The following is a 12173-nucleotide window of genomic DNA, read 5'->3' as shown; positions in this document are numbered from 1 at the left end:
TAAGCTGTAGAGGCAGTAGCAGTAATAGAGGTAGTAATAATAGTAACAGTAATAATAGTATGAGTAGAAGCAGAAGCATTGGGATGCGAATATTTTCTTTTGGTTAGTACAATATCCCTCATAACAAGCCCTGTTAATTTCAACTTCCCACACTTAACTGTTCCCAAGATATTGCTGTTACACCCTTTTAGCAACCTGTATACAGAGGGCGCCAGTTCTGATTCAGTTCATCTTCTCCCTCAAAATTTTTTGAAAATTTCTCCTTTATACCCTTAGGCATAGTTGTAATAGTAGTCACAGTAGTAGTAATGGTATTACTAGCACTAATATTGAATAGCGGTAGGACTACTAGCAGCAATAGTATTAACCTAATGCCTTTTGGTCAGCTGAGCATCCCTCTCATCAAGTCCCGGAGGTTTCAACTTAATACAATTAGCCATTGCTGATTTGTCCTTCTAATAATCTGTATGTTTATATACTTCTTGAAATTTTCATCTCATTTCTGTTGGCCCTAGAAGTAGCTGCAATAAAGGTAGTAGTAGTAGTAAATGTAGCAGTAACACTAGTATTCTGCAGTAGTGCAATTACCAGTTTCTTACTCTTTAAGTAATTTAATAAAATTTAATAAGAGCCTCAAGTTTCACTTTTGCAAATTACTGAAATGAAATATTGCAAAATATTTTATTGCGATTTTAATATAATTTCATTTTATTGCAGTTTTATTGTAATTAATTATTTCAAGTTTTAGTTTTTTTTAGTATTTTTTTAATTTCTTAGTATTTTTTTTATATTTTTAAAAAAATTTTCATTTTTTTAGTTTTCTTTTAGTTTTTTTCTGTTTTTTCTCCTTTTTTTTATAGAAGATAGTTTTTTAGTTTTTTTCCTTTTTTTGTTTTCTTTTAGGTTTTTTCATTTTTTAGTTTTGTTAGTTTTTTAGTTTTTTCTTAGTGTTTTCCCTTTTTTTAGTATTCTTTCCATTCTTTTTTAGTATTTCCAGGCTTTTCAATCACATTGAACAAAATGGCTATCTCAAAATTTTGATTGGATGTGATTGGGAAAATTGTTGGCACTGGTGGAGGTTTAGTTGCCCTCCAATCACTTTTGACTATTAAAAAGGGCAATAAAACTTTTAATTTCCAACCGAATAAGCTCTTTTCGAAGTTTCTACGACAACAAATGACCATCTCAAAATTTCTATCAAATGCGTTTCGGAAAAATACGAGGTTGGGGGGGTATCCTCCCTCTGATCGCTCTGAATCTTAATAAGGGCATTATAACTTCTGATTACTAAACGCATGAGCAGCCTCCGAAGTTTATATTATCACCCTTTCTATATATATACTTTATATGCCCCCAGGGAATAACTTACAACCCTTGCCCTGAAGGATTTGGGGGGGGGGGGGCGGATCATATTCAAATACTTAATTTCTGGCCCTTCCAGTTACGTTGAACAAAATGGCTATCTCAAAATTTTGATTTGATGTATATGGGAAAATGGTGGGCGTGGGAGGGGGGCTAGTTGCCCTCTAATCCCTTTCGACTATTAAAAAGGGCACTAGTCCTTTCAATTTGCAATCGAATGAGACTTTTTTGAAGCTTCTAGAACAGCAAATGGTCATCTCAAAATTTCTATCAGATACATTTCGTGAAAATACGATATGTGGGGGGGATTATCCACCCTACCGTCCCTCTGAATCTCAAAAAGGGCATTAAATTTTTTTTTAGCAATCCAATAAGGCCCTTCCGAAGTGTATACAATTATCCTTTCTATTTAAACCTTATATGCCCCCAGGGCAAAACTTGCAACCCTTGCCCTGAGGGCTATAGGGAGGATCGTGTCATTTTTAAATACATAATTCCCGGGCCTTTCAACTGCGTTGAAAAAAAATGGCTATCTCAAAATTTTGATCGGATGTGTTTGAGGAAATGGTGGGCGTGGGAGGGGGGTTAGTTGCCTTCCAACCACTTTTGACTATTAAAAGGGGCACTAGCCCTTTCAATTCCTAATTGAATGAGCCCTTTTCAAAGTTTCTAAGACAACTCCTTTGATACGAAGTAGCCTGGTCTAAAACCAAAAAAAAAAATAATAATAATAATACGTTGTGTCCACATCGCTCTTTACTTTGGAAGCGCTATTGCGCTGCCTATGACAATATTTATCCCAAATTACCGGGAAATTCTGCTAAAAAATATTTTCGGTTTGATTTTAATATGAGTCACCATATCCGAATTTTAGCACGATCTGGCCTGCGACAAAATTTTGTCTGTGGTGTTGGGAATCGATACTTTTCATTATAAGGGTTTGAGACAAAATTTTTACAAAAAAGAAGAGTTTGGAGAACCTTACTAGCCAGCACAAGTGAAAAAGTTTTCAAATCTGAGTGAAATTCCAATCCTGAAACTGTGGACGATTGGGACGGAAAAGCTGTCGGGCTTTGCGGTCATGCACTCTGACCATGGGACGTTTGTGACCCCTAGTGGGTTACGTAAAATTCTACTGAATCCGCGACGCCGTTTACAGATTGTCAACGGAAAACTGTTGACGGCTAGCGGTTCCTAAAAAAGAAGCTAGTACAAACACTAGCCAAGGTATGCGGTATAAAAATTATTGCGTAAAATCTTATTGGCTACAGAGTTTAAAGCAAATCCAGGCTTTTCAATAAAAAACAAGTGGGGGTTTGTGTTGGTATGCATCTCTGAAATTTGTCCCCTCTGTTAGCCGTCAAACTTGCCTCAAAATTTTAAGCAGTTATGGGTACCCTATTTCAAGCATAACTGCAACCGAAGCCTCTGAAAATCATCGTTCCTATGTCCCATTGGTCCAACACATGTATCCAATAAGCTTTAAGCCAACCGGTAAAAAAATGAATAAATCGTGTCTGTCTTTCTGCTGGAAAACATATTGTGGGGGTGGATTTAGAGGAGTAGAGGGCCAAATTTTGTCCTGATTATACAGGTTGATAATCCTTATATAATATCATTAAAACATTGCCTCATTTCTAATTTTCTGCTTGATCTTTTGAATGTTGCTGCTAGGAAATAAGAAAAGTATTAGTTCTAATTCCTTTAGCAATCAGACAACTAATAAAGCAGAGGAACAACATGCGACACTATTCCTCTGCTGCATCCCACAAAGCAGAAATGATAATCTCAAATGAAATCTCGAGTAGAAATGCCCAGTAGTATTAGGTGGCAGCACTTTTGGAGCTGCTGGAAACGTTTTTGATCTTTACCATTATTATAGGAATATATTTCATCGATGGGGATGAAGAACTGACGTACATTTTATGCACTATAAGAGTTTGGTCCAGTTTCTATTTTGGGCAAAATAAATTCTGTTATGAACGTTGTTATAAGTAAAAACCACTCATAAATCTCATTACCATTTAAAGTGCAAAGGAAATCTGTTGGAACTTGCTGCTAACGCAAGCTCGTAAAATTTAGGTCTTAATAAATTCAAAGTCCTATTACACCTCAAACAGGTGACTTGAAATAAATAAAACTTGAGACTAATGGTAAAAAGTGTTAGTTCTCTTTACTCTGAACAAGTTTATGTTATTAAAATGCATTCGACGGTAGTTTCTCTTCCTGGTTGGATCTCGAAGGAATTTGCCTATTATAGAAGTGTACGCAAAAGTATAACTTAAATAATCCAAATATTTGATATTACTTAATTGACTTTCGGTGGGAGCTCAATGGACTGCCCTGGCAGGTAAATAAGGCCCTTGGAATCACTTCTAGTTACTACTTTAGTAGAAATATCAATCATGGTTTATGCAAGAAAGGATACCCTGACATCGCAATGCCTTTTATACTTTGTATCTATGGGGCATACCACAGCAATTTACCTTACATCTATGGGGCATACTGACAAATTGGTATTTTATCTTTTATCTGTTGGGCATGCGAAAGCATTTTTTCGGATTGCTAACTCCCTGCTACATGGTGTACCTATACGGTATTTCCTAGGGGCCTTGTACGGCATATTCAGGGGTTTTTCGCTACTTGGTGTACATATTATTTTTATTATTTATTTATTTATTTTTTATGCGTTCGGCGGCAAATACCTATAGGTGTTCCTTATCGCCAATATATTAATCACAGTAAAGGGCATACAGTATGTTTGTAACGAGATGCAACCTTCTAAACATCTGAAAAGCGTCATCTTGCCAATTCATCAAGTTTAAACACCTGCGACTTAATCCTGCTAATTTTATTACATTCTCTTTCAAAGAAAAGAATTTTTATTTTGAGATCACGTTCTTTTTTTCCGATGGAATGAGTCAAACAGATTTTTTTTTTTCCGTAAATAAAGCCTTCCGGACGTGAAGTTAGAATATTCAGTTTTTTTACTATTTAAAGTTGTTTTACGAGAAGACTTATCATTTAATTTTATTTTCATATTTGTAACGGAGAAACTTTCTTAACATACTCCCAACTTGGGGCCCTGGCCCTTCAAGAGTATTGGGCCGGCCGTCCTGTTTGAGTTTATTATAACATTGTGTGTTGGAGTCTATTCTATAACTTTTAGCTCAGCCTATTTTTTGTTTTTATTGCTATATTTTTCCGGAGCGAACGGATGAGATTATACGCTTCCCTCCGCGTTGGAGGCCTTCCCTAACCTTATGAGGAATTTGGGGTCAACCGTTCCATTGACTATCTTTTCATTAGAATGATTAAGAACATCAGAATCTTGGAAAAGTTAAAAATAAGCAATATAAAGTTTGAAATCAAAGAAAAAGAAACGTTAAAATCTTGAAACTACAAAAAACACGCACTTGAAACTCGAAAAAGAAACAAGCAATAAAACCTTGAAATTATACAAAAATATAAGCAGTTAAAACTGAATAAATGGAAATCTAAAACGTTTAATATCTGATAAATTGTATTAACGTTAATAACAGCAGCCCATCGGGGTGTAAAAAGGAAAGCGACGGTCAATAGGAGGGTTGACCCCAAACCCCTCAAGGAGTAGGGGAAGCTAAAGAATTTAAAAATGGGTATAAATTAAAGACAGTTGAACAGAGTGACCTACTTCAAACCCCGAAGGGCAAAAACTCCAAGGCGGGCATATTTAAAAAACTGTCGACCACTGCGTAAGAGGAAGAAGGGGTTGGCTAATTCCAGTCACAATTATTTTAACAGTTAGAAACGTTGGATCCAAACTATGGGAAGTAAGAGCTTGGCTCATAACTGTGCCTTGTTGCAGCCTTGATCTGATCCACTCGCTTTGGATGGACGGAAGGCAAACGTATCAACATACTTTAATTGGTGAATTAGCGAAACTCAATGACAAAATTCAATTAGTGGCTTTAGTCGTACTGTTAGGTGTCTGGTCCATATTGAATTGCGCAGGGATGAGTCTTAAGAGCTTTTTTTACACCTCCGAGAGTTTGAGTCCAGATGTCGTCACTTATGGTGCTCAACGATTGGGATCAAAGGGTCTCAGTTATTCCAACACTCCAAGTGGCTTTTGGCAACACATTTTTTTTCAACCAAATGGCTTAATTTAACAATCTTTTAATACTTTGGTACGTCCTCAAAAGATTCACTTCCATTTCGTTTGACATAGAATTTCTTTTTAGTTTTTTTATAATTGCATAAATCAGATTTTGACTCTGATAAAGGGCTTCAATAATTTTGAGCAACATGTGGTATTTACAAAATTACCTTTAATCATTAGTTTATAACATGTCCTTAGTAAATTATAGATTGTAAAACATAATTCACATATTATGCCAAATATTCATGAATTAAAAAAGTCATCTTTTTCAGAAGACAGCATATTCAGTGGTGAGGAAGACGAATTTATGCTACTTCAACCGAGTAAATCAGAAGTGAAAAAGGAAGATAATACTAAAGACAAACAAAATAAGAAGTACACTAAAGGTATTGAGCCGATGATTTTATATTTTAATGTAGTCTTAGTTCCTACGATTCGGAAATACACCGTACACCGCATTCGGAAATACAAATTTTAAGAGGTGTGAATAGAACGTAGTAGTTGTGTGCACAGATCTTCCAGACTTTTTACTGGTATTCATTGCAATTTAATTGAAGTTAAGACATAAAAGAAAGATATAAAACAGAGTTAAGACAAAATTTAAAATATATAAGAGATAAATAGAATATTGGAATTGTGATTGCAGATCTTTCGCACTTGTTGCTAGCTTTAGCATCCATACCTGTCGCTTCTTACTGCTATTTTAAGATCAAATCTCCTGAGCCGGATAAAAGTTTTAAAATTGTAACTTGAGAAAAAGTTTTATACAAATATACATGCACCATCAAGCTCTTGTAACTATGATACACTACACAATGCTCAAAGTTCTATTCAATTGTTTTTTTATCTCCAAATTTATGTCGGATTTCATTGATTTTTCCTCATTTTTCACGATTTCCCCTCCCTCTAGCCCCACCCCGATGGTCTGATCGTGTAAACGACTGTTGTCAAGTCAATTCGTACAATTCCCTGACACGCCTACCAATTTTCATCGTCCTAGCGCGTCCAGAAGCACCGAACTTGCCAAAGCACTGGAAATCCCCCCAAGTCCCCCAAAGGGAGCGGATCTGTTACAATTATGTCAATCACGTATCTAGAACTTGTGTTTATTCTTTCCATCAATCTTCATCCCGATATCTCCACTCTAAGCGTTTTCCAAGATTTCTGTTTCCCCGCTCCAACCCCCAATGTCCCCGGATCCAATTCAAATTGATAATGGAGCATCTAAGAAATAAGATCTTTCTATACCCCTCCCCCAGATGGTTGAATCGGGGAAGCGACTATTTCTAATTTAATTTGGTCCGGTTTCTGATACACCTGCCAGCTGTCATCATCCTAGCTTATCTAGAAGTGCCCGAACTAGCAAAACCGGAAACGACAGACAGACGGACAGACATAAACTGCGACCACTACATAGTGCCATAAAAAGAAATGAAAACCAATAAAATTAGCAAGTTTAGTATATAGTTTGGGGAGCTGGGCTTAAGTTCACCAGAAGCAACTCTGAAAATTCATTACAAATTTTTGAATATGGTGAAGAAAGAAATTTCTTATTGTTTGTTATTTTACATTTAAGATATAAGGCAAAAATCGATTGAAGAGAAAGAATATTTTAATCTAATTGCATCCCTACCCCCCTCCTCCAAGTGGGACAAATATAGCCTTAAGCCTTAAAAGAATATAATGATCCTGTGGGGGGGGGTCTGAAAAAATGCAGATATAACTATAGATTACGCACAAAAGATTATTTTTTTTTAATCGACTTTATTTTGAAGTTTTAATCAGCTCTTGATGACCAATAAGCATAAAAAATAGCAAAGCCTTTCCTTTTAGCAGTTTTAGAAAAGTTACAGTGCTATAACTAAATAAAATTTAGTTTATGAATACAATGTTTAATAAACTGTTTCATAGAGTGATTTTCAGAGTTTAATGTATACCAGACCCTATTAGGTGGGGGGGAGAGTTGAGACACAATTACATTGGATGTGAATAATATGTTTGGAAAGTATATGAAATGGGATACCAAATTACATGTTTCTTCTTTTTATCTGATTTCTATTCTATCAGCAAAATTATCCAAGGATTGACTCATACTATCTACCCCTTTGTAATTCAACTGTAAATCGTTTGAATTAACTTGCCTATACAAACACAAATAACCACATCTGGAGTAATTTTACCTGTTTTTCAAACAATAACTTGAAGATATTCCCTTTTCTTCTTAAACAAGCCTATTTCTGCTTGTTCAGAGAACCCAAAGTCACAAATCACTAAATGTATAGCCAAAAATAGTGTATCTATTAAAAGCCACGCTTTTATTTATTTGAAACCAAGACAAGATTGAAAAAAATAAATAAAAATTGGTAGAAAAAAGGTTGCAGATAATTATGTTCCAAAATGGCAACACTTATGTGTTCTATTCGTAAAATGGTCGTATTATTGGGGAATTAACTTTGTCACCCTGTTTTAAACGATAGAAAGTGATCAAGTGTGGCAAAGTGCCCTGTAACCAATCATTTTGTCTCTTGATTCCTCCGCCACACTAAAAAGTGGTGGGCTACATTTGAAAAAAGTTATTCTTATCAAAACAGTAGAAATGTAAAAAGATGCGTCCAGAGAACTTGATCCATGTAGGCTCAGGGGCGACAGCCTGAAATTATGCAAAAGACTAAGGTAAAAAATGACTTCCTAACTGAATTTAGGTGTTAGTATGGACACGTGACGCCTTATCGAAATCAGGATCATGAAATATTCTAGATCATATAATCAAGAGGCCCTGGGGACCTATCCCCTTTTACTCTTTAACTTCATAAAGATATTGCATGTCTTCCAGCTTGTGATTGCTCAGGGTGTATTTCCCAATTTTGACATGTTGCACCTCTTTCCTTTTTTGATCCTTCAATTAACATTCAGAGAATGCACCTCAGAGAACGGCCAAAGAATAAGGATCAGACAAGTTTCCTACTCAGAAGGGCGAACCACGGTTTTCTAGGCCATTGGAAATGTTCGCCTATTTGGCATAAGGATGGTCCAAAAATTTTACTCCATAATAGAAGGTCCCAAATCAAAATTGACAGGCCAAAGCTAATTCTACTCCTTTCCCGTTCATAAATTTAGATCTGCTGCACGTCTTTCAACTCACTATTGTTAAGGGATCATATTGGGAAGGGTCTTAAACTATCAGATCTCTAACCAAAACAATGTATTTAAACATTTCAGACAGTATGTTTGAGCATTTTTCTGAATCCATGATTCCCAACATGGCCCACAGGCCCCCACCGGTAGGGAATGGCAACATTTTGGTGGGCAAAGGGCAGGACGTTACCTTTCGGCCAACAATATTACAGAGCCTTAATTTTGAAAAAAAAATCCATTTGAATTTCATATTCACATGCATTTAAAGAGCAAAACCGGTGCATAATAGTATTAAAATCACTTTATACGTTGCATAAAATGTGTTGTATTCAGATAATTTTTTTCATTGGAATAGAATATACCTAGTGGACGGCCAAAGAAAGTTACCAAGATATCAAACCAAAGGCATTTTAAGCTTCCTTCAGGTGAATGCACGTAAAATTTTGAATAGCAAAATTTAAATATCTTGAGGGGGAATCAGGATTTTAGAAATGCCTGGGCTGGGTATGGCGCAAAATCAGGCCAGAACCATTAGTTAAAATCGAACAGTCTAAAAGTTATTTGTGTATAATGTTAACTAAATATTGTGGAAGTAAATAAATTGGGGCTTGGGGTGTTCAAAAAAATTCACCCTCTTCTCCTTGTTGCTCTATTTGTTATGCGTGTTGCTTCTGTTTTGACTTAGATCATTCGGTGGTAATTGAGGAACCGTAAATGGAGGGCCCGAAACAATCGAGGGATTGCGCAAAATTTACTCTCCCTCTTCTTTTAATCTGTGAAAATTTTCAGGTATTGAACATTAGCCAACTTAATGGATTCAGTCACGATTTGAAATTAAAAGAAATTCAGGTTTAGAAAAACTACTAAATTGAGACCGTCACAGAAAGCAGCCATCCATATTACTGCTGGTGCTGTTTCTACTACGACTACTGGTAATGCTACTACCGTCACTGTTACTACGAATTCTCCTTCCGTCATTAGCTATTAATCATGCCGGGACTTGTCCCACCACGATTAATCCTACCATGACAGTTTCTATTCAATCCTTTCTAAGTGACTTTTCCCAACTCGACTACTCCTGCCACTGCTGCTACAGCTACTGTTGTTTCAACCAGGACAACTCATATGGCAACTCTTCTTTTGACAGTTACTCCTAGCACAACTACTCCTGAAGCATCTCCTACTAATCCAGCTGTTCACAGACTTGATATTACTAATGCACCCACCACACCCAATTATACCACCATTGCTCCAAGCAAACAAATCCCACTCAGGATACTCTCAGAACGACCTCTCATAGCAAGAATAATCCTGCCATTAGTCTTGTCCTCCTATGATGCGACGGTTGCTCCTTCAACCACTTTTATACCACTACTCCACGACCATTGCATAACTACTTTTAACATGACTTCTCCCGCCACGTTTCTACTATAAATGGAAACTTCTAATACAAAGGTTCTACTAAATGCTATAGCTAATGCAACCCATTAGCCCGGACAACTTTAAACATGATATTAAAAACAAATAGAATAAAAATTGAGTTTAGATTTCTTAAATAAAAGTAAAGAATGATACTTAATTTCAAAACAAATTTAAGATGTCCTAAGTATGTGAGGGTTATCCCCTCTCATCTCAACTACTCTATTCTTTAGGCTAAATATTTAATTTTTCAGCTCAATGATTTATCACTTTATCACATAGTGCTCATTTAACCTTTATTCATTTAATCTCCTTTTATTAGAAAAAAATTCAAATGAAAGTAAATTATAACGTTAAACTCTGTATGAACTTTTTTTTTAACATTTTCTAACAAGCATTTTAGAATACAAAAGATATAGCCAATTGTTGCTTGCAAGCATAAAAATAATGACTGAAATATTTTTATTAACCCCCCTAAATGGGTGCTTGATGCTGAGATCCAGATATTGCATTTTTTTTTTTTTTTGTATACCTAGTCTACCGAGTCTACCTAGCTTGAAAAATTTATATCATTTATTTCTTATGTTTTAGAATGTGAAGTCGATTGGAAAATGTATTGTGATCAGCATATGAACTGCAAGTGCTACTTTGTTCCAAACTGGTTTACAAAATGGAGTAGTGCTCGCAAGCACTGTTCAGACTACAATGCCCAATTCATAACAATAAAGAATAATAAAGAGAATAAATATCTGAGTGACTTTTTAAGTGATATTGGAGTATCCAGAGTCTTTATTGGTGCTTCTAGATTAAATGAAACACATTTTCATTGGTCAGACGGGAGTTTAATGAAGTTTGACAAATGGGAAGATGGAGAGCCCAAGTATGACTGTGTCATAGTACTCCAGAATACAAAATATAATCACTGGGCCACTGCGAAATGTGATGATACTGAATTATTTGTCTGTAGGAAAGATGCAGTGTGGGCAAAGAATAGCAAGAATTGGTTGTAATCTAAAAATAGCACAGATGTAATAAAAATCGCAATTAATTAGAGATCAGACCTAAGTGTCTCTGTAAATAGATTGCAGAATAGGTAGGATAATTTCTTGTATTTATTGCTAAACAGAACAAAGTACAAACGGACAGTTGTTTTTCTAATGGGATCTTACTGGCTATTTCAGTTTGTTACTTGTACACCTATTTCCCAATTGCTAGATGGAAAATTAAAACTTACTGTACATCTATAAAGAATCTGTACTCGATATCCCGTTTCCAACCAATTATATCAAATATATGGTACAGCGTTTCTTTAGTATGATGTCAGTCAATGAGCCCACACTCAAGTTCTTAACGAGCCAAATTGAGCCAATTTTTACATCCTTGTCAATCAGAGTGGTACAATATTATTGTTGTGTTATTTATTATTTATATTTTTACTGTTGATTTATTTAATTTTTGCAATTATAATTATTTTAATAAGTGTATTCTCATATTCTATGTATTCCTATGGGAAAAAATGAAATTCTATGTTGTTCGAAAGCTTGATTTTAGCCAAATTTAACCTTCATTGGGTCAAATGGCGGGAAGGGATTATTTTGTTCCTCTAACAGTACCTTCAAAGTTATGTTTCATTCCAGTTGCAATTTTCCAATAAAACTCACCAAAACTCAAAACTCAACTATCAAAGATAGTTGGCAATAATCCAAAAAAAGAAAAAATCAATAAACCTTGGTCAACACCACAGTAAATAGCAACGCTGACATCATTTAATCCTCATTACTCGATCGCTTTTCCTGGCCTTGTTTAGTTAAAAAGGGTGATCGCAGAATGTCATATGGATCCATTTGTTTCTAATATAGAAATCAGAAACATGGAACCTTTATGAACTAACTGACAAATGCAGTGCCAAAGTTGCCTTTTCCAAACAGTTCGCGGTAACGAACTGTAATTAAGGAGCGACCCGGTTCAAAAGTAACCGAAAATCTAAAAAACACAGTTTCGATATTAATGGATATATCAAAATAACAAAATTTTATGCTGATTCCAAATATTTAAGATTCATTAAGTTTAGTCTTACCCATCAAAGGCTACCCGCCTGAGAATATTTGTCTGATTT

General features: G+C 35.4%; 1 protein-coding gene across 2 annotated transcripts in view; it reads left to right on the top strand.

Annotated features, from left to right (window-relative positions):
• The window catches only part of LOC136042060 (uncharacterized), a 36760-nt gene extending 25219 nt beyond the window's left edge, over positions 1-11541 (top strand). Inside the window, exons 5-6 of one of the 2 annotated variants that reach the window (XM_065726940.1) lie at positions 5779-5889; positions 10649-11541. In XM_065726940.1, coding sequence (XP_065583012.1) covers positions 5779-5889; positions 10649-11067 — 530 coding nt within the window. In that variant the 3' untranslated portion in view covers positions 11068-11541. Of the gene's footprint in view, positions 1-5775; positions 5890-10648 lie in introns of both variants that reach the window. The other variant, XM_065726931.1, reaches the window with a different exon arrangement.
• Positions 11542-12173: the final 632 nt, after the last annotated feature.

This window comes from Artemia franciscana, chromosome 2, assembly GCF_032884065.1.
Source record: "Artemia franciscana chromosome 2, ASM3288406v1, whole genome shotgun sequence".
NCBI classification, from domain to species: Eukaryota; Metazoa; Arthropoda; class Branchiopoda; order Anostraca; family Artemiidae; genus Artemia; species Artemia franciscana.
This window is presented reverse-complemented; position numbering and strand designations above follow the sequence as displayed.